Source organism: Pseudophryne corroboree, chromosome 6 (assembly GCF_028390025.1).
Source record: "Pseudophryne corroboree isolate aPseCor3 chromosome 6, aPseCor3.hap2, whole genome shotgun sequence".
Lineage (NCBI taxonomy): Eukaryota > Metazoa > Chordata > Amphibia > Anura > Myobatrachidae > Pseudophryne > Pseudophryne corroboree.
The window spans coordinates 58,346,720-58,370,701 of NC_086449.1; the positions used below are offsets into that span (position 1 = coordinate 58,346,720).

Consider the following 23,982-nt stretch of genomic DNA (forward strand, 5'->3'; position numbering starts at 1 on the left):
CCTCTTCAGGGCTCCCCTGCATAACTCATGCCAGGCACACTGGAAGAGATGCATCATCACTTGGAAAGTGATAAAATGGAGAGTGAAAAAGTACCAGCCAATCATCTCCTAACAGCCATGTCACATGCTGTGTTTGAAAAATGGCAGTTAGAAGCTGATTGGCTGCTACTTTTTCACTCTCCATTTTATCACTTTCCAAACAATGATGCATCTCGCCCTCTGTCTCCATGATGAAACTGCTGCTACACTTGCTCCATCAGGTGCTTCTGAAGAAATAACATATTTTCTTCAGCTGGTGAGAGGCGCAGGTGGCGAGAGGGGCACATACACAGGTGGTGAAGGGAGCAGAGCCACAGGTGGGGAGTAAGGCAGAGATATATTTGGAGAGAGAGATAGATGGAAGCGTAGATTGATAGAAAGCAGATACACAGGTGGAGAGGGGGCAGAGATACCGGTGGAAAGTGAGCAGTGATACAGGTGGAGAGGGAGGCAAAGACGTATTTGGAGATGGAGGCGGAAGCACAGATGGAAAGAAGTCAGAAACACAGGTGGAGAAGAAGGTAGAGATAGAGGTTGTGAGGGAGATGGAAGCACAGATAGACAGAAAGCAAACACTCAGGTGGGGAGGAAAGCAGAGATACAGGTGGAGAGGGGGCAAAAATACAGATGGAGGGGGGGGGGTGGAGAGACGCAGGTGGAAAGGGCAGAGATACAGGTGGAGATGGAGGCAAAGATGTATTTGGAGATGGAGGCGGAAGCACAGATGGAAAGAAGTCAGAAACACAGGTGGAGAAGAAGGTAGAGATAGAGGTTGTGAGGGAGATGGAAGCACAGATAGACAGAAAGCAAACACTCAGGTGGGGAGGAAAGCAGAGATACAGGTGGAGAGGGGGCAAAAATACAGATGGAGGGGGGGTGGAGAGACGCAGGTGGAAAGGGCAGAGATACAGGTGGAGATGGAGGCAGAGACACAGGTGTGAAGGGGACAATGACAGAAGTGGGGAACGAGGTAGAGGCACAAGACACAGGTGGTAAGCGGTGTGGACACATACTGTAGGTAGTGAAGGTGGCAGACACAAGTGAAGTGGGAAGTGGAAGCACAGATAGGGAGAAGGCAGAGGCACAGGTGGGGAGGGGGCAGAGATACAGGTGGGGAGGGGGCAGAGATACAGGTGGGGAGGGGGCAGAGAAACAAGTGAGAATGGAGGTGGAGGCACAGATGGTAAACTAAGCAGAGGCACAGGTTGTTAGGGACAGAAACGTAAGTGGGGAGGGGTAAAAGCCATAGGTAGTAAATTGGTAAAGGGGGTCATATTTTAAGGGGACAGCTGCAGCCGCATTTGATGTCCAAGTCCATTTAGGGGAAAACTTAAGCTGATGGCACACATCCTTCCCACCAATCAGCCCGATGTTTCTCTGAGTGGTACTCAGGAAGAAAGCATCAGGTGGGAAGATAAGGAGCAGAAGACAGGAGGAGGAGCAGTAATGGGGTCAGGGGAAGCAGCATGTGCATGAAAAAAGGTGCTACCTCTGTGTGTTAACAACTGCATTGTGAATCTTCTGACACCGCTGTCCTGTACAATCTATTACCCATGCCACCGCCATTTCCCCTGGCATCCCCACTGGCCACTAGCTCTACCTCCAGCCCTGCCGCCGATCCAGCTGCTCAAAGAGAAGATTCAAAAGTTCACAGGTGCAGCTTCAGACGGGTCCAGGAGGCGGGGCTTCAGATGGGTCTAGTAGGCGGAGCTTCAGATGGGTCCAGGAGGAGGAACTTCAGACGTGTCAAGGAGGCGGAGGTTCTGATGTCTCCGTGAGGTGGGGCTGTGGACGATTTTGACAGTTTAGAGTGTCAGATGGCTCTGGGAGGCAGAAGTACGGATGTAACCGGGAAGCGGAGTTTCTTACAGCATGGGGGTGGAGCCTCTAACAGTTGTAAGAGGTGGTGCTTTGATCGGGTCCTGGAGAGGTGCTGCGGCTGGCACTAAGACTGAGGTAGGAGGGACTTCTGTCATCCGGCTAGGGTAGGGGTAATCAGGTGATATGATTTTGGGTGGCTGGTAGGGGAGTGAGCTGGGCTTTGTTGGTGACAGGAAAAATGTTTTCCTGTCACCACTGAATGAATGCACTGCCTAAAATGCTGTGGGCCTATTTTCAATGTGGCGCCTGGAGCTGCAGCTCCATCCGCCCCATTGTTAATCCGACCCTGCCGGCTTGGGTCAAGGTGAATGGGTGTATAATGGGCCCTACACACTTGCCGATGTGTATGAATGATATGAAAGATCTTGTTCATATCACTCAGTGTGTATGCACCAACTATGAACGATGAGCATCCTCGCGGTCGTTCATTGTTGGTTTTCCCTCGTTGAGCATAGCAAGTCAATTAGGACGATGGTCGTTACTTGTTGAAAACAAACATCGTCCAAATCTTAATCATCGGAAAGTGTGTAGGGCCCTTAAGTATTTTGATGTATGCAGGTTTGGAGGAGGGGTTGATGGTGCTACCTGTTGTAGGGGGAATCAGAAATGTTACCTGTAAAGGGAAGGGTGGGGTGCAGGTGTGCAGCACTATCCGTCATAGGTGGGGAGGATTGGAGGTGAAACTTGCAGAGGAGAGCAAGTTGATTGGAGGATGCCGGCCCCGGTTGGTCCTATTGCGGGAGGAGCAAGTGACAATCACGCGGTGGGTGAAGTGCTGATAGATGGGGGACTTTTGCAGGGGAAGCGTGTAACTATCACGGGGGGGGGGGGGGGCAGATGCTGATAGCAGTGGGGATTAATTGGGAGTGCCAATTGCAGGAGGAGCAGGTGCCAGTCGCAGGATTGTCTTTTGTGGGAGGAGAGGGGTGCCGTTATGGGTGGGGGGTGCCGGTTGCTGTCAACTCCAGTTCCACCTGACAGGTCCGGCAACTTGGTACACTGCAGCAGCACGGATCCTGGTATGACGGGGCAGCCTGGCAGCAGTGATGTATTGCCGTAGCTGCCCCTGGTCCTTCTCCTGCTACACCATTAGTACTGCTGTGGGTCCCGTGGTGACGAGAGGCCTTGCGGCAGTGATGGAGAACAAAGTTGGTGGACATTGCCAGGCAGTGTCCTCCTGCTTATTGTTCAGTTGGGGGGAAAGTTCCCCTACACCTGTACGATATGCTGGGAGAAATCAAAGAGGTTTGATTTTCCCAACAAGTTGGAACAACCGTTTACCGGCATTTTTCGGCGCGTGGGAGCAAACGGCGGATTATCGTTTGCTCCCACACACTGGCCGACTATCGCTCCAACTAGCCAAATAGTTGGCTGCGGGGGCGGACTTGCCCTGTGCTGGGCATCCCCCCGCATGTCAGAGATTCACACATCTATGGACAGGTATGAAATAGGGCCACAGTATAACTGAATAAACCACATATTCCAAATATAATAGAATCATTGTAACTGCAGTATACAGGATGATAACAATAAAACAATCAAGTAAAATACTGCCCAGCATATAACTAATAATGTACCAGGAAATGGAGTACATGATACACACTAAATGGCAGAACACCAATGCCTATGTACACACCAGAGCCGGTACTGTTAGCACTGCATATGGGACGCGTCAGTTAGTGGAGTCTGTGGGTAGGACCAGGGTTCAGAAAATAACTTTGCCTGTCTTTTCACACGAGGTGGAGGCTGAGCAAAGTGATAGTCCCTCCATATCGTAATAATAATATTAATATTAATAATAATAATAATAATAATATTATTATTATTATTATTATTATTATTATTATTTACAGCATTTTCCTGAGTCTGGTGCTGAAGCTTATCCTGTACTTAACAATATTATTCCAGTCTGTTTTCATGTTTTTCAGGCTCAGTATATGTATATAGTGACAGTGTGTAACACTTGTCTGTCTCTCTTACAGGCAGCGATATGTTGGAAGCTCTGCTGGATGATATTTATATTGTGACCTCTCCGTATAAAATTCTCTTCACAAAAACCTCCAAATATTTCAAACCCGGAATTCCCTTTAACTTTATGGTAATTGCCCACATGAGGCATTCTGCATAGATCACCTTGCCTGATTGGCTCAGCAATTGGTGGAGCTGTAGCCAGTCTATTGTAGGGTTGGGTGTTACATTGGATGAAACAGATAAATGGTTAGTTATGATTTAGCGGGGACATAGGGGGTCATTCCGAATTGATCGTAGCTGTGCCAAATCTAGCACAGCTACGATCATCTTCCCTGACATGCGGGAGGACGCCCAGCATGTCAGAGCCGCACCTTCCCCCCCCCCCCCCCCCCGCAGATGTGCAAAGGCATCGCGCAGCGGCAATACCTTTGCACTTCAAGAGTAGCTCCCGACCAGCGCAGCTTTAGCGTGCTGGCCGGGAGCTATTTGTCGCTCCCCGGCAACGCCATCGTTCCGCCTCCTCCCTCCCAGCGACCGCCTCTACCTGTCAATCAGGCAGAGGCGATCGCAGCCTGCTACGGCCTTCGGCCATGCGCCAGCGCACTATGGTGCCGGCGCATGCGCTGTAGGGACCCGTTCGCTCGGCTGCGATAAAAAGCAGTGAGCGAACGGGTCAGAATGACCTCCATAGAACTAGAGATGGTTAGGTACCGAAGTACCTATAAAATAATAATACAGGTTGAGTATCCCATATCCAAATATTCTGAAATACGGAATATTCCAAAATACGGACTTTTTTGAGTGAGAGTGAGATAGTGAAACCTTTGTTTTTGATGGCTCAATGTACACAAACTTTGTGTACTAAACAAAGTTATTAAAAATATTGTATTAAATGACCTTCAGGCTGTGTATAAGGGCAGATATAACATGTGCAGAAAGAGTTAGATTTGGGTGGGTTATTTTGTTTCTGTGCATGGTAAATACTGGCTGCTTTATTTTTACACTGCAAATTAGATTGCAGATTGAACACACCCCACCCAAATCTAACTCTCTCTGCACATGTTATATTTGCCTCCCCTGCAGTGCGCATGGTTTTGCCCAATTGCTAACAAAAATCCTGCTGCGATCAACTTGGAATTACCGCCCAGGTGTATATGAAACATATGAATTGTGTGAATGTAGACACACTTTGTTTAGTGCACAAAGTTATAAAAAATATTGTCTAAAATGACCTTCAGGCTGTGTGTATAAGGTGTATATGTAACATAAATGCATTCTGTGCTTAGATTTAGGTCCCATCACCATGATATCTCATTATGGTATGCAATTATTCCAAAATACGGAAAAATCCGATATCCAAAATACCTCTGGTCCCAAGCATTTTGGATAAGGGATACTCAACCTGTATTTACTTACAGCTCTGACATTTCTGCAGTATATTTGTAACCAAAGATTTAGATTAAGTTCTGTTTTGTGATGAACATTTTTGTCTAATAGTTTTCAGTATTTATACATTTTCTTCTTATTATCACATAATACATTTCCCCCTTAATTTAACTAAATTGACATGCAGGACCAAAGGAGCCCATCTCTGCATTGTATCAGAAGAGAAGGGATTGCTAATGTATAATTATCATTACACAGACCAAGATGTAAAAGAATTGGAATAACAGTGTGCTGTTAGGGTGATACATGTACATTGTGACGGTGAGCTGCTCCTCTGTAGCTTGTTGGTCAGCCCTAACGCACCTTCGTAGCCGACGTTCACCTCTCACATCAGTGGCACATCGTGCTCTGCAGTTTCCATGTTGGTTACTTGCAATGGTGCCATTTGTCCAGTCACGATAACACCTTCACCGCAGCAGCACGCGAACAGTTCACAGACTGCGCTGTTTCAGAAATACTGCCACCCTTGGCCCCAAAGCTGATAATCATTCCGTATTGTAACGCAAATAAATCGTCCCTTTTACCCATGACGTGATATGTGTGCAAATGGAATATTGCACAACTTATATACCCACCAAGCCAGCGCATCAGAATCAGAATCAGAATCAGCTTTATTGGCCAGGTGTACTCACGTACACAAGGAATTCTTTGTGGTACAATGCATTGCCAAGCAGCAACATGAAGGGGGAATACATAGCATAAGAAGGGGGAAAAACGTAGCATACATTACACATATGAGTTGATACTGCACATTGCAACTGTACAATAGACTCGACATATTAGACATATTATACATGCAAGACTAAAAACGAAGGCTGCTTGGCAGAGCAGCACCGAGGCAGCCATCCGCTGCGCCAACTAGAACTCAAACAGTGCACATAATACAGAAGATTTAAGTATTACATCAAAAGACAAACCACACAGACAATAAAAAAAAAAAAAGCACACAGAAACAATAATGCATGATTGGTGTAGGCATTTGGGTTAATAACCTCCAGGCGCTGTGTATTCCACCCTCACAAGGTACCAGGTGCGCAGCCATCTTAAGCGCACTGCGTAGGATTACCCAGGGTGGAATAGTCAACCCCTAGAAGAGAACACAAAATGGGGCGATTGCAGAGTCCTTAAGTTCCTAGTAGGGTTCCAATAAAATCATCAGGTCCATGTATTTTTCATCCCATCCACAAGCACACCAGATAAGGCAGCCATGTTGGGCGCACTAGGAAGGTTACACAGTGGGAGATGAGCCATACAAGGACCAAATGCATGTATGGGAAAACTGACACGCGTGTAGGAGTATGCTATACCCTGCATGCAAAGATCCAAATGAAGCACACCCTGCCCATGGAGGAACCATCCAAGGCAGCCATGTGAGCCATGACATATGATGTACTTCATGGGCTACGCGCTGCCAACGTCAAATGTAGGAGGTGGTCATAATAATGTCACTCCACCGTGTATATCGCAGGAGTCTATATTGTGTGTTGGGCTCTACTCTATAATAACAGATGTATAAAGAAGGGATACCATCAGTTTTAGTACGTATGCTGAGTTTATGTTGTAATTGTGGAAGGGGATGGGATAGCTGGGGAAGTTGTTGTCACCTATGCATATGTTGGATAACTTACATTATATGTAAAGAGCAATCTGTCTAGCAGGAATGTTTAACTTCAAATTACATAGTTACATAGTTTCTGAGGTTGAAAAAAGACAATTTGTCCATCAAGTTCAACCTGTTTGTGTTTTCCTACGCTGTATTATTTTCAGGACTAATTTTATCTGTAGATAAAGTCGGCCGTTGTGTTGTGTTTTTCCCCTCATTGTATTATAACTATAGTGGCTGATCTATGCACCATAACCCTGTATATCCTTATCCATTAGGAATTTATCTAGCCCATTCTTAAAAGTAGTGACTGAGTCCGCCATTACTACTCTCTCAGGCAGGGAATTCCAAACTCATATTGTCCTTACTGTGGAAAAACCTTTTTGCCTCTGTGTGCGGAATCTCCTCTCCTCTAACCTAAGTGGGTGTCCACATATCCTCTGTGCTGATCTTACCAAAAACAGATCCCCCGCAAGCTCGAAGTATTGTCCCCTTAAATATTTATAAATGTTGATCATGTTCCCTCTTAGTCTCCTCTTTTCCATTGTAAACATGTCAAGCCTTGCAAGTCTTTCCTGGTATTCCAGCGTCTCCATCCCCTTAATGAGTTTGGTTGCCCTCCTCTGAACCTTTTCTAGTTCCAGGATTTCCTTTTTGTAGTAAGATGCCCAAAATTGTGCGCAGTATTCTGGATGGGGCCTCACTAGGGATTTATATAGTGGGAGTATAACACTCTCATTCCTTGCATCAATACCCCTCTTTATGCGTGCTAGTACCTTGTTTGCCTTTTTTGCTGCTATCCTACATTGGGTACTGCTGCTAAGTTTGTTATCTATGTGAACACCTAAGTCTTTTTCCAGTACGGAGTCCCCTAAAATCACCCCATTTAGTATGTAGGTATTATTCTTGTGCTTGGAATCAAGGTGCATTACCTTGCACTTGTCTATATTGAAACTCATTCTCCATTTTGCTGCCCATGATTCCAGTTTAATGAAGTCGTTCTGGAGAGACACAGCATCTCCCTCCGAGTTTATAACCTTATATAGTTTGGTATCATCTGCAAAAATTTACACCATGCTCTCTAGACCTTCTACTAGATTGTTAATAAAAATGTTGAACAATAGTGGTCCAAGTACAGATTCTTGTGGCACACCACTTCAGTCCAATTTTAAAAAGTTCCATTTACCACAACTCGCTGCTCCCTATTATCTAACCAATTACTAACCCAAGTACATATTGTGCTCCCTAGCCCCAGTTCTTGTAACTTATAGATAAGTCTGATGTGTGGTACTGTGTCGATAGCTTTAGCAAAGTCTAAAAAAGATTACATCCACCACCTTACCCTGATCAAGGTTTGCACTAACTGTTTCGTAAAAGCCTAGTAAGTTTATTTGACATGATCTATCCTTCACAAATCCATGTTGGTTCCTAATAATAACCCTTTCGGCTTCAAGGAACTTATCTCTTAAACTGCTTTCTAGTACTTTCCCCACTATAGATGTAAGACTAACTGGTCTATAATTGCCTGGTTCAGCTTTACTTCCCTTTTTGAAAATCGGCACTACTTCATCTATACACCAGTCTTTGGGAACCATTCCTGATGTAAGTGAATCATTGAAGATTAAAAATAGAGGTCTTGCTAGTTCGGACTGTAGCTCAATGAGAACCCTTGGGTGAATACCGTTAGGAACAGGTGATTTATTAATCTTAATTTCTCTGACGTCCTAGTGGATGCTGGGAACTCCATAAGGACCATGGGGAATAGACGGGCTCCGCAGGAGACTGGGCACTCTAAAAGAAAGATTAGGTACTATCTGGTGTTCACTGGCTCCTCCCTCTATGCCCCTCCTCCAGACCTCAGTTAGAATCTGTGCCCGGCCAGAGCTGGGTGCTCCTAGTGGGCTCTCCTGAGCTTGCTAGAAAAGAAAGTATTTGTTAGGTTTTTTATTTTCAGTGAGCTTCTGCTAGCAACAGACTCACTGCTACGTGGGACTGAGGGGAGAGAAGCAAACCTACCTGCTTGCAGCTAGCTTGTGCTTCTTAGGCTACTGGACACCATTAGCTCCAGAGGGTTCGAACACAGGGCCCGACCTCGATCGTCCGTTCCCGGAGCCGCGCCGCCGTCCCCCTTGCAGAGCCAGAAGACAGAAGAGAACGACGAAATCGGCGGCAGAAGACTCCTGTCTTCACGCTCCGGTCACTGTAGGGTGCAGGGCGCTGGGGGGGGGGACAGCAATTATAATACCTTTTGGCACTAAAAATACACATATACAGTCTGGCACTGTATATGTGTAAAAACCCCCGCCATTAATGTACACAAAACGCGGGACAGAAGCCCGCCGCGGAGGTGGGCGGGGCCTTCTTCCTCAGCACACCAGCGCCATTTTCCCTTCACAGTTCCGCTGGAAGCAGCTCCCCAGGCTCTCCCCTGCAGTATCCTGATACAAGAAGGGTAAAAAAGAGAGGGGGGGCACATAAATTTAGGCGCAAATAAGATAAATAAGCAGCTATTGGGTACATCACTTATTATAAGTGTAAATCCCTGTGTTATATAGCGCTGTGGTGTGTGCTGTCTCTCTGTCTCCCCAAAGGACTTTGTGGGGTCCTGTCCTCAGTCTGAGCATTCCCTGTGTGTGTGTGGTGTGTTGGTACGGCTGTGTCGACATGTTTGATGAGGAGGGTTACGTGGAGGCGGAGCAGGGGCAGATAAGTGTGGTGTCGCCCCCGACGGGGCCGACACTTGATTGGATGGATATGTGGAAGGTCTTAACCGACAGTGTCAACTCATAAAAGGTTCGATGACGCAGCAGCCTTGGTACAGCCAGGGTCTCAGCCCGTGCCTGCCCATGCGACTCAGAAGCCGTCAGGGGCTCATAAACGTCCGCTAGCTCAGATGGTAGACACAGATGTCGACACGGAGTCTGACTCCAGTGTAGATGAGGATGAGACAAATGTACAGTCTACAAAGGCCATCCGATGCATGATTACTGCAATGAAAGATGTATTGCACATTTCTGACGTTAACCCGGTTACTACCAAGAGGGGTATTATGTTTGGGGAGAAAAAGCAGCCAGTGACTTTTCCCCCATCTGATGAATTAAATGAATTGTGTGAAGAAGCGTGGAGTTCCCCTGATAAAAAACTAGTGATTTCTAAGAGGTTACTGATGGCGTACCCTTTCCCGCCCACGGATAGGTTACGTTGGGAAACATCCCCTAGGGTGGACAAGGCGCTCACACGCTTATCTAAAAGGGTGGCTCTGCCGTCTCAGGATACGGCCACCCTAAAGGAGCCTGCGGATAGAAAGCAGGAAGCTATCCTGAAGTCTGTGTATACACACTCTGGTACTCTACTGAGACCTGCTATTGCTTCAGCCTGGACGTGTAGTGCTGCAGCAGCATGGACTGATACCCTGTCAGACAACATTGATTCCCTCGACAGGAATACTATTTTGCTAACCCTAGAACATATAAAAGACTTCGTCTTATATATGCGGGATGCCCAGAGGGACATTTGCCTGCTGGCATCTAGAATTAATGCAATGTCCATTTCTGCCAGGAGAGTATTATGGACTTGGCAGTGGATGGGGGATGCTGATTCTAAAAAACACATGGAGGTTTTACCTTATAAGGGTGAGGAATTGTTTGGGGACGGTCTCTCGGACCTCGTATCCACAGCAACAGCTGGGAAGTCGACTTTTTTACCTCAGGTTCCCTCACAGCCTAAGAAAGCACCGTATTATCAAATGCAGTCCTTTTGGCCTCAGAAAGGCAAGCGGGTCAGAGGCGCATCCTTTCTGGCCAGAGGCAGGCGTAGAGGAAAGAAGCTGCACCAGACAGCCAGTTCCCAGGAACAAAAATCCTCCCCTGCTTCCACTAAGTCCACCGCATGACGTTGGGGCTCCACAGGCGGAGCCAGGTGCGGTGGGGGCGCATCTCCAAAACTTCAGCAAATTGTATCTCAGGGATACAAATTGTATCTCAGGGATACAAGCTGGAGTTCGAGGCGACTCCCCCTCGCCGTTACCTCAAATCAGCCTTGCCAGCTGCTCTCAGGGAAAGGGAGGTAGTACTGGCGGCAATTCACAAGCTGTACCTCCAGCAGGTGATAATCAAGGTCCCCCTCCTTCAACAGGGACGGGGTTACTATTCCACAATGTTTGTGGTACCGAAACCAGACGGTTCGGTGAGACCCATTCTGAATTTAAAATCCTTGAACACTTATATAAAGAAATTCAAGTTCAAAATGGAATCGCTCAGAGCGGTTATTGCAAGCCTGGAAGAGGGGGATTTTATGGTGTCACTGGACTTTAAGTATGCTTACTTGCATGTCCCCATTTACCCACCTCACCAGGAATACCTCAGGTTCGTGGTACAGGACTGTCATTACCAATTCCAGACGTTGCTGTTTGGCCTGTCCATGGCACCAAGAGTATTTACCAAGGTAATGGCCGAAATGATGATACTCCTTCGGAAGAAGGGAGTTATAATTATCCCGTTCTTGGACGATCTCCTTATAAAGGCGAGGTCCAGAGAGCAGTTGTTGATCAGCGTAGCACTCTCTCAGGAAGTGTTGCAACAGCACGGCTGGATTCTGAATATCCCAAAGTCGCAGCTGATTCCTGCAACGCGTCTGCTTTTACTGGGCATGATTCTGGACACAGAACAGAAGAAGGTGTTACTCCCGGTGGAGAAGGCCCAGGAATTGTCATCTCTGGTCAGGGACCGCCTGAAACCAAAACAGGTGTCGGTGCATCACTGCACGCAAGTCCTGGGAAAGATGGTGGCTTCTTACGAAGCAATTCCCTTCGGCAGGTTCCATGCAAGGATCTTTCAGTGGGATCTGTTAGACAAATGGTCCGGATCGCGTCTTCAGATGCATCGGTTGATCACCCTGTCCCCAAGGGCCATGGTGTCTCTGCTGTGGTGGCTGCAGAGTGCTCATCTTCTCGAGGGCCGCAGGTTCAGCATACAGGACTGGGTCCTGGTGACCACGGATGCAAGCCTCCGAGGATGGGGGGCAGTCACTCAGGGAAGAAACTTCCAAGGACAGTGTTCCAGAATCCGTTTGGATCTCCAATTGTGAGAACATGTTAGCAGGGACTGATGTTCATGGTATAATAGCAAGTTTATTAAGCACGGTACAACTGTAAACAATAAATATAATCCAGGAGTAACTGGAGAACTCAAAAAGAAAGGGAAAACTGAGGGGACATAGGATACCAGGAGACTGTGAATACACGGGATGCCAGGATTGCACTGTGGTAGTTGGATCACAGGATAGCAACAAGCTGAGGGAATACAGGTTACCTGAGTACTGGGAGAATGCAGGCCAGCTACTCAGTTCTTTAACCATAGGCTGAGAGAATACAGATTACCTGAGTACTGGGAGAATGCAGACCAGCTACTCAGTTTTTTAACAATAAGCTGAGGGAATACTGGTTACCTGAGTACTGGGAGAATGCAGGCCAGCTTCTCAGTTCTTTAACAACAAGCTGAGGGAATACAGGTTACCTGAGTACTGGGAGAATGCAGGCCAGCTACTCAGTTCTTTAACAACAAGCTGAGGGAATACAGGTTACCCGAGTACTGGGAGAATGCAGGCCAGCTACCCAGTTCTTTAACAACAAGCTGAAGGAATACAGGTTACCTGAGTACTGGGAGAATGCAGGCCAGCTACTCAGTTCTTTAACAACAAGCTGAGGGAATACAGGTTACACGAGTACTGGGAGAATGCAGGCCAGCTACTCAGTTCTTTAACAACAAGCTGAGGGAATACAGGTTACATGAGTACTGGGAGAATGCAGGCCAGCTACTCAGTTCTTTAACAACAAGCTGAGGGAATACAGGTTACCTGAGTACTGGGAGAATGCCGGTCAGTTGCTCAGTAGTCCATTAACGAGTTGAGATATTGCAGCCTCAAAGATAGACTTGATGAACTGGCACAGGAGTGCTTGTCAACAGAGGATAAATAGCAGCTTCCCAGGTGCAAACCACAGCTGCACATAACTAGATAATCAATGCTGCCAGGTCGCAGAGTGGGAACTGCTAGACAGACCAGGAGGCAGAGAGTGACACCTAGAGGCAGAAAGGATATATGACACGGATCATGACAGTACCCCCCTCCTCAAGGGCGGATTCCAGACGCTCTACAAATTATTTCTTCTTTGTGGATTTCCCAGTAGGAACAGTAGACTGAAGCTGAAGAAAACCAACAGGTAAGCTGATTGCTGGTGTCTCTAAGTTAGCAACAGGATTCTCGGATGAACCAAGATAGCTAGGAACCTTAGATGACCCCGGCTGGGCAGGAATCTCAATTGGGACTGAAGACTGGTAAGACCATGAATTGAATTTCTTAATTACCTCTTCACTGAAGGCCACAAGATTGAGAAGAACTGGGTCATTGGTTTCAATTAGTGGACTAACCCATGCCAAGGCTTCTCCTCTGAAGGTCAGGAATAAAAATTTAACTATGTTGGATGGAGTAATTCCGAGGGAAGGATCTGTCTCCATCATGGAACGATATCGATTAACTAGTGCGAAGTATTGCGTTAAATCTCCATTAAAGTGATCCAAAGATGGAGCGTTGGATGAATTCTGTGAAGTGGAAGCTTGATTTGATGGAAACACTGGAGATGGATCATCAGGACTGGTCAGAAATATATGATGATCCTAACCGAACTTTGACTAGAGACTTGGATGGCACTTTTTGGATTTGGTCCTTCCTGGAAGTCCTGGGGGACTGGGCTGTACACAAATCGTGAGCCAACAAGTTAGTAGTAGGATTAGAACCCAGGACTACAGCAGTGCCTACGTGCCTAGACATATGGCCTGTGTTGTGAAAAGCAAAGGTGCTAGATTCCTCTTCTGAGATTGGCATAATGCTCAGAGCCCCCTCCTGGGGCTGGACTAAGACAGACGCCCCCACTTCACGGGGCTGGACTGAGGCAGACGCCCCCACTTTACGGGGCTGGGCTGAGGCAGATGCCCCCACTTCACGGGGCTGGGCTGAGGCAAGAGCCCCCTCTTCATGGGGCTGGGCTGAGGCAGACGCCCCCACTTCACGGGGCTGGGCTGCGGCAAGAGCCCCCACTTCACGTGGCTGGGCTGCGGCAAGAGCCCCCACTTCACGGGGCTGGACTGCGGCAGATGCCCCCTCTTCACAGGGCTGGGCTGAGGCAAGAGCCCCCTCTTCATGGGGCTGGGCTGAGGCAGGCGCCCCCACTTCACGGGGCTGGGCTGAGGCAAGAACCCCCACTTCACGGGGCTGGGCTGAGGCAGACGCCCCCACTTCACGGGGCTGGGCTGGGCTGCGGCAGATGCCCCCTCTTCACGGGGCTGGGCTGAGGCAGGCGCTTCCACTTCATGGGGCTGGGCTGAGGCAAGAACCCCCACTTCACGGGGCTGGGCTGAGGCAGACGCCCCCACTTCATGGGGCTGGGCTGCAGGAGCCCCCACTTCACAGGGCTGGGCTGCGGCAAGAGCCCCCACTTCACGGGGCTGGGCTGCAGCAGATGCCCCCTCTTCACGGGGCTGGGCTGAGGCAAGAGCCCCCTCTTCACGGGGCTGGGCTGAGGCAGACGCCCCCACTTCACGGGGCTGGGCTGCGGCAAGAGCCCCCACTTCACGGGGCTGGGCTGCGGCAGATGCCCCCTCTTCACGGGGCTGGGCTGAGGCAAGAGCCCCCTCTTCACGGGGCTGGGCTGAGGCAGACGCCCCCACTTCACGGGGCTGGGCTGAGGCAGACGCCCCCACTTCACGGGGCTGGGCTGAGGCAGACGCCCCCACTTCACGGGGCTGGGCTGAGGCAGACGCCCCCACTTCACGGGGCTGGGCTGAGGCAGACGCCCCCTCTACACGGGGCTGGGCTGAGGCAAGAGCCCCCTCTTCACGGGGCTGGGCTGAGGCAAGAGCCCCCTCTTCACGGGGCTGGGCTGAGGCAAGAGCCCCCTCTTCACGGGGCTGGGCTGAGGCAAGAGCCCCCTCTTCACGGGGCTGGGCAGCGCTCTGAAGACTCTCTGGCTGGGCAGCGCTCTGAAGATTCTCTGGCTGGGCAGCGCTCTGAAGACTCTCTGGCTGGGCAGCGCTCTGAAGACTCTCTGGCTGGGCAGCGCTCTGAAGACTCTCTGGCTGGGCAGCGCTCTGAAGACTCTCTGGCTGGGCAGCGCTCTGAAGACTCTCTGGCTGGGTAGCGCTCTGAAGACTCTCTGGCTGGGCAGCCCTCTGAAGACTCTCTGGCTGGGCAGCACTCTGTAGACTCTCTGGCTGGGCAGCACTCTGTAGACTCTCTGGCTGTGGACCATCGGAACCCCTTCCTGGGGCTGGACCCTCGGAACCCCTTCCTGGGGCTGGACACTCTGAAGAACCCCCTCCTGGGGCTGGACACTCTAAAGGAGCCCCTCCTGGGGCTGGACACTCTGAAGGACCCCCTCCTGGGGCTGGACACTCTGAAGGACCCCCTCCTAGGGCTGGACACTCTGAAGGACCCCCTCCTGGGGCTGGACACTCTGAAGGACCCCCTCCTGGGGCTGGACACTCTGAAGGACCCCCTCCTGGGGCTGGACACTCTGAAGGACCCCCTCCTGGGGCTGGACACTCTGAAGGACCCCCTCCTGGGGCTGGACACTCTGAAGGACCCTCTCCTGGGGCTGGACACTCTGAAGGACCCCCTCCTGGGGCTGGAGACTCTGAAGGACCCCCTCCTGGGGCTGGAGACTCTGAAGGACCCCCTCCTGGGGCTGAACATTCTGAAGTACCCCCTCCTGGGGCTGGACACTCTGAAGGACCCTCTCCTGAGCTGGACACTCTGAAGGACCCCCTCCTGGGGCTGGACACTCTGAAGGACCCCCTCCTGGGGCTGGACACTCTGAAGGACCCCCTCCTGGGGCTGGACACTCTGAAGGACCCCCTCCTGGGGCTGGATACTCTGAAGAACCCCTCACTGGGGCTGGACGCGCTGAACCCCTCACTGGGGCTGGACGCTCTGAACCCCTCACTGGGGCTGGATGCTCTAAACCCCCTCTTGGGGCTGGACATTCTGAAGAACCCCCTCCTGTGGCTACAGACTCTGAAACTTTAGGTGGAAGACCAGTTTTGTGACAGATGGTATTTAAAGATTGGAGATGCACTCTGCCCCCATTCCTTGGTTTTCGAATGGGACAAGTTAGAATAAAATGTCCTTGACCCCCACAATACAGGCAAAGTTTATTGTCTCTACGATACTGGCGTTCTGCTTGTGAGAGGCTAGGTCGAGGGAAACTTTGGAACCTGCCTCTTGTCTGTGGAGGAGAGGTGCTCCTAGCATGCCAAGTCCATGGGTCAGAAGAAAACCCCTTTTCTGGAGCTATTTTACTGGGGTCCACCAGTCTCCCCAGGAATTCAGGTAGAATGCATTGAATACTGGATACTAAAGTCTGTAGCTGATCTAACTTTCCCTTTAAAATCCCCAGTTGTGAGAAATCTAATGAAGGTGATGTCCTGGGACCTGAGGGGTTAACGAGCTGTGAGAAAACTCTCTCAGGCAGACTGCAATTATCTCCCCTGCTGTTTGTTTTTGGCCAGTTCATACTGTCAGAATCCATTTGGATCTCCAATTGTGAGAACATGTTAGCAGGGACTGATGTTCATGGTATAATAGCAAGTTTATTAAGCACGGTACAACTGTAAACAATAAATATAAACCAGGAGTAACTAGAGAACTCAAAAAGAAAGGGAAAACTGAGGGGACATAGGATACCAGGAGACTGTGAATACATGGGATGCCAGGATTGCACTGTGGTAGTTGGATCACAGGATAGCAGCAAGCTGAGGAAATACAGGTTACCTGAGTACTGGGAGAATGCAGGCCAGCTACTCAGTTCTTTAACCATAGGCTGAGAGAATACAGATTACCTGAGTACTGGAAGAATGCAGGACAGCTACTCAGTTCTTTAACCATAGGCTGAGAGAATACAGATTACCTGAGTACTGGGAGAATGCAGGCCAGCTACTCAGTTCTTTAACCATAGGCTGAGAGAATACAGATTACCTGAGTACTGGGAGAATGCAGGCCAGCTACTCAGTTCTTTAACAACAAGCTGAGGGAATACAGGTTACCTGAGTACTGGGAGAATGCAGGCCAGCTACTCAGTTCTTTAACAACAAGCTGAGGGAATACAGGTTACCTGAGTACTGGGAGAATGCAGGCCAGCTACTCAGTTCTTTAACAACAAGCTGAGGGAATACAGGTTACCTGAGTACTGGGAGAATGCAGGCCAGCTACTCAGTTCTTTAACAACAAGCTGAGGGAATACAGGTTACCTGAGTACTGGGAGAATGCAGGCCAGCTACTCAGTTCTTTAACAACAAGCTGAGGGAATACAGGTTACCCGAGTACTGGGAGAATGCAGGCCAGCTACTCAGTTCTTTAACAACAAGCTGAAGGAATACAGGTTACCTGAGTACTGGGAGAATGCAGGCCAGCTACTCAGTTCTTTAACAACAAGCTGATGGAATACAGGTTACATGAGTACTGGGAGAATGCAGGCCAGCTACTCAGTTATTTAACAACAAGCTGAGGGAATACAGGTTACCTGAGTACTGGGAGAATGCCGGTCAGTTGCTCAGTAGTACATTAACAATGAGTTGAGATATTGCAGCCTCAAAGATAGACTTTATGAACTGGCACAGGAGTGCTTGAGAACAGAGGATAAATAGCAGCTTTCCACAGCTGCACATAACTAGATAATCAATGCTGCCAGGTCGCAGAGTGGGAACTGCTAGACAGACCAGGAGGCAGAGTGTGACACCTAGAGGCAGAAAGGATATATGATACGGATCATCACACAGTGGTCAAGTCTGGAGACTTCACTACACATAAATATACTGGAACTGAGGCCATTTACAATGCCCTGAGTCTAGCAGAGCCCCTGCTTCAAAACCAACCAGTGCTGATTCAGTCAGACAACATCACGGCGGTCACCCATGTAAACCGCCAGGGCGGCACAAGAAGCAGGATGGCAATGGCAGAAGCCACAAGGATTCTTCGATGGGCGGAGAATCACGTGCTAGCACTGTCAGCAGTGTTCATTCCGGGAGTGGACAACTGGGAAGCAGACTTCCTCAGCAGGCACGACCTCCACCCAGGAGAGTGGGGACTTCATCAAGAAGTCTTCACACAGATTGTAAATCGTTGGGAACTGCCACAGGTGGACATGATGGTGTCCCGCCTCAACAAAAATCTAAAAAAAAATTGCGCCAGGTCAAGGGACCCTCAGGTGATAGCTGTGGACGCACTAGTGACACTGTGGGTGTACCAGTCGGTTTATGTGTTACCTCCTCTTCCTCTCATACCCAAGGTACTGAGGATAGTAAGAAAGAGAGGAGTAAGAACAATACTCATTGTTCCGGATTGGCCAAGAAGAACTTGGTACCCAGAACTGATGATCTCAGAAGACCCATGGCCTCTGCCTCTCAGACAGGACCTGTTACAGCAGGGGCCCTGTCTGTTCCAAGACTTACCGTGGCTGCGTTTGACGGCATGGCGGTTGAACGCCGAATCCTAACGGAAAAGGGCATTCCAGATGAAGTGATTCCTACGCTGATAAAAGCTAGGAAGGATGTGACAGCAAAGCATTATCACCGCTTATGGCGGAAATATGTTGCTTGGTGTGAGGCCAGGAAGGCCCCAACAGAGGAATTCCAGCTGGGTCGATTTCTGCAACTTCCTACAGTCAGGGGTGACTATGGGCCTAAAATTGGGGTCCATAAAGGTCCAGATTTCGTCCCTATCTATTTTCTTTAAAAAAGAACTGGCTTCACTGCCTGAAGTTCAGACGTTTGTTAAGGGAGTGCTGCATATTCAGCCCCCTTTTGTGCCTCCAGTGGCACCTTGGGATCTAAACGTTGTGTTGGATTTCCTGAAATCACACTGGTTTGAGCCACTTAAGACCGTGGAGCTAAAGTATCTCACGTGGAAGGTGGTCATGCTGTTGGCCTTAGCTTCAGCTAGGCGTGTGTCAGAATTGGCGTCTTTGTCATGTAAAAGCCCGTATCTGATCTTCCATATGGACAGGACAGAATTGAGGACTCGTCCCCAATTTCTCCCAAAGGTGGTATCAGCGTTTCATTTGAACCAACCTTTTGTGGTGCCTACGGCTACACGGGACTTGGAAGACTCCAAGTTACTGGATGTAGTCAGGGCATTGAAAATCTATGTAGCCAGGACGGCTGGAGTCCGGAAAACTGACTCGCTGTTTATCCTGCATGCACCCAACAACTATTGCGCGCTGGATCTGTAACACGATTCAGCAAGCTCATTCTGTGGCAGGATTGCCGCATCCATAATCAGTGAAAGCCCACTCCACAAGGAAGGTGGGTTCTTCTTGGGCGGCTGCCCGAGGGGTCTCGGCATTACAGCTTTGCCGAGCTGCTACTTGGTCAGGTTCAAACACGTTTGCAAAATTCTACAAGTTTGATATCCTGGCTGAGGAGGACCTTGTGTTTGCCCATTCGGTGCTGCAGAGTAATCCGCACTCTCCCGCCCGTTTGGAGGCTTTGGTATAATCCCCATGGTCCTTACGGAGTTCCCAGCATCCACAAGGCGTCAGAGAAAATAAGAATTTACTCACCAGTAATTCAATTTCTCGTAGTCCGTAGTGGATGCTGGGCACCCGTCCCAAGTGCGGATTCTCTGCAATACATGTATATAGTTATTGCTTAACTAAAGGGTTATTGTTATGAGCCATCCGTTGAATGAGGCTCAGTTGTTGTTCACACTGTTAACTGGGTAAGTTTATCACAAGTTGTACGGTGTGATTGGTGTGGCTGGTATGAGTCTTACCCTGGATTCCAAATCCTTTCCTTGTTGTGTCAGCTCTTCCGGGCACAGTTTCCCTAACGGAGGTCTGGAGGAGGGGCATAGAGGGAGGAGCCAGTGCACACCAGATAGTACCTAATCTTTCTTTTAGAGTGCCCAGTCTCCTGCGGAGCCCGTCTATTCCCCATTGTCCTTACGGAGTTCCCAGCATCCACTAGGGACTACGAGAAATAGAAATACCGGTGAGTAAATTCTTATTTTTTTTCAATCGGTCACAGACTTCCTCCTCACTTAAATAAGCACTTAGCAGTGAGACATTATCATTATTGAGGTTGGGTGCTAATTCCTGCATCTGGTCCTCTATTGTAAATACCGATGAGAAAAAGCTTGCTTAATTTATCCGCTATGTCATTATCGTTTTTGATTAAAACTCCCAGTTTGTCCTTTAAAGGGCCTATACTCTCCTTCTTTAATCTTTTGCTGTTAATGTATTAAAAAAAAAGGTGTTTGATTTACTTTCCTGTGCTACTAGCTTTTCAGTTTCTACTTTAGCCGCTCTTATTTATTTTTTCTGCATATTTTGTTGCAAACCTTATAGTGCTGGAATGACTCCGCCTTCCCATCTGTTTTGTATTTTTTTTGAATGCTTGCCTTTTTTTTGCCCATTAGTTCCTTAATATTTTTTTTAAGCCACATTGGTTTGGAATTTTTAGTCCTTTGTTTGCTGTCCATGGGAATACATTTACGAGTATTCTCATCGAGCAGCGATTTTAACACCTCCCAATTCCCAATTTGTTTCAAGTGTTTTTTCCTTGAAACAAAATTTCCCATTCAGTGTTCCTTAAAGCTTCCCTAATCATGTCAAAGTTGGCTTTGCTAAAGTTTAGAGTCCTAGTTGAACCTATGTAGGACTACTTATGAAAACTGATATTGAATGTAACCATATTGTGGTCGCTGTTTCCTATGGGCTCCCCTACTATAATATTTGATATCAAATCCTCATTGTTTGTTAATACCAGGTCTAAGATTGCATTGTACATAGTTGGTTCCTCGATTAGTTGAAGTAAGTAGTTATCATTTAGTGTGTTGAAGAACATATTACCCCTAGCAGTGTCACATGAATCGTTTGCCCAATTTATCTCCCATCCCTATTACGTTGCCTACTACTGCCGCTTTATCAATTTGTTTCAGCAACATTTCCTCATCAGACACAATAATACTAGGGGGCTAGTAGCATAGCCCCAATACTATCTTATTTTTCCCTTTCCCCCTGAATGCAATTTCAACCCATAACGACTCAACAGTATTTTCAGTTTCCTCGTGAATATCTTCCCGTACCTCAGGTTTTAAAAGCGGCTTTACGTAAAGACATACCCCTCCACTCCTTTTATTTGATCTGTCACTCCTGAACAGCGTATAACCCCCCAGATTAACTGACCAATCATGAGATTCATCCCACCAAGTTTTAGTAATGCCTATAATATCTTACTGTTTGCTTGCTGCAATGAACTTCTAGTTCCCCCTTTTTACAGTGTGCTGACCTGGGGTAGGCGGCCTGTGCCGACGTGATGGTGTCCTGCACCCCGGACCCACCCAAGTATTAGGGACCCCCAGTGACACAGACGCCTTGCCGTTTGGCCTGGGGGCTTAACCCTATATCTGCAGATATACGCAACTAAGATCTTTGTATTATCTGATTATTATGTAAGTGTTATTTCTCACTTAGTGTGCATTAGGGATAGCAACATGTTTTTCTCGTACTATACAATATAAAATAATTCAAAAACAGTAATATAATAAAGTTGTTTATCTAATACTTATCTGTGGGGGCCCTCCTCCCTTCTCCTCTTAACGATGGGTCAGCTGTCCTGCAGTCCCTGAGGCTCAGTCTCCCTGCAGCTGCTCAGTCTTCGGCGTCTAGCAACTCCATCCTGGCTCCTCCGTCCCCTGCAGTAATTGTGCCTCTGGCTCCAAATTACATTGCACCATGTGTCGTTATGTTTAATCTGAGATACAGATGTGTCCTATTTCATCTTTGCTCTGAACAGGTCGCACATACGGCGCATAGTGGTTGCAAATTTTCACGTCCACACTCGACCTGTCCGCGGGAGCGTATGCACTCGTGTGATCAATCTTATGGTCATTTATGGTCCGTTGGTCTAGAACCAGCCCTAATTGATCATTGTTCAATGGGGCCCTAGGCAGAGGTGTCACAAAAGGAGTGTGGTGAGCACACCGCCAAAGTAAGGTAATTGAGGGGGATTCCAGTAATGCTTCACCCCCATACCGATATCAATGGGGGACTTTCCACAAGGTCATGCCCCTTCCCATGAGACGACACCCTTTTTCATCCATGCACACCGGGGGCTATTGGATGCACCAGGTGTTATCCTCACTGGAGTAGACACTATCCCTACGTGCTTTACCTAAATGTTACTAACTGAACTGAGTGCTCATGTGAGGCTCCTGAATATTTATGTGATATCAGACTCACCTGTATATGAAACAGGCACTACTTGAATCCAAAGGAAATGCTGGTTCCTGTTACACAAAGCAACACTGAATTCAAGGCAAGGTGAAAAACCAGCAGTTTATATTTAAGACTGAATCTTATTTAAAAAACAAATATATTATTCATTTCTTTATCTATCTTAGGTGTTTGTCACTAACCCAGATGGGTCTCCGGCAAAAGGTGTCCCTTTACTGGTTGAATCAGAAAAAAGTGGTGGAACAACTCAGGAAGATGGAACAGTTAGGCTTTCAGTCAATACAGATTCAGCTATAACATTGCTGACCATAAAGGTAAGGTATATGTTGCATTGTGTTTTTAGGGACTTAATGGAATAGTGTAGAATGGATCATACAGTATACGTGTATGGTGGATGACAGCATTCTCCATATACAGTACACTGAAGAAGTAATGGTGAGCTACCTGGGGTGTGCAGAAACTGAGGAACAGAAAAACAAAGTTCAGTAAAGATGAATTACACCCCCTCCATTGATGAGGGGGTCGCTGAACTATTCAGATTTAATTATATTTCAAAATTGACAATGTAAATAACAAAATGGTTAGGATGGTTAATAATTAGATCTTCAGTGTACAATAACCTAAAATATGGGTAGTTCTATGCAAACTATACTGTGTATTCAGCGCTTCTCTGGAATTTCTACTTATTTCGGAATTTATAGACGTTGATACATAGACCATAAGAGCTCACAGGGACCTCTTCCCACTGAAGTATCTTAGTACTTTATATATAAAGTGGGAGGTGGATAATAGACAGTCAAAAGGTCTACAGTCATTAGGTCGAGACCATATGGTCAACGCTCAATAGGTCGAGACCATGTGGTCAACATTCAATAGATCGATACCATATGGTAAACATTCAATAGGTCGAGACCATGTGGTTAACATTCAATAGGTCAATACCATATGGTCAACATTCAATAGATCGTTACCATATGGTGAATAGGTCGAGACCATATGGTTAACAGTCAATAGGTCGATACCATATGGTCAAGAGACAATAGTTCAACATGTCAAAGGTTGACTGTACAAAAAAGTCGACAGGTACATTAGGTAGACAGGTTTAAAATTCCAACATGACAATGGTTGACACACATGTTTTTGAGGTTTTCATGTATTTACAACTTTTGCTGAATTTACTATCCAATTCACAAACGATTACCTTCAGTAAACTTGTGGTGAGCAAAGAGGAGCTGAGTGAGCCAATGTGCCTAAAGCTTAATTATCGAAGTGAGCCTGCTGGGGGACACGTTTCTACTAATTTGAGTCTTATATGGTAAAACATACAAAATAACCCACATAAATAAATGTCTCAACCTTCTTGTTGTTGACCATTTTCATGTCATGTGTACTGTCGACCTTTTGTACGGTCTACCTTTTTCATGTTGCCATTTTGACCCTATCAATCTTTTGTACCTGTCAACCGATTGACTGTCGACCACATGGTGTCGACCTTTTGACTGTCTATCTGTTAATCCACTCCCATATAAAGTAGAAACATTTCAACCATCTTACTATTTTAAAGAGCCGGTGAAGAAGATCTATTATAAAACTGGATCCTGATTGAAATTTGCACACACGCGTGATGACCTAATAGCAGCAGTCAAACATAACATGCACTTAGAACACCCAAGCTCCCACTACACGCTGTGCACAGTAGGTCAGACATGCATGCGTGCATCGCAGTGACAGGAGAGATGAGGACCAGGAATTGGGGTAA

The 23,982-nt window shown here is 47.7% G+C and overlaps 1 protein-coding gene across 2 annotated transcripts in view; it reads left to right on the plus strand.

The window, feature by feature from the left end:
- Positions 1-23,982, plus strand: part of LOC134936125 (complement C3-like) — a 674,806-nt gene that overhangs the window by 257,854 nt on the left and 392,970 nt on the right. For both annotated transcript variants that reach the window (XM_063931038.1, XM_063931039.1), the window contains exons 10-11: positions 3,903-4,018; positions 22,391-22,537. In XM_063931038.1, the coding sequence (XP_063787108.1) occupies positions 3,903-4,018; positions 22,391-22,537 (263 nt within the window). The remainder of the gene's footprint in view (positions 1-3,902; positions 4,019-22,390; positions 22,538-23,982) is intronic.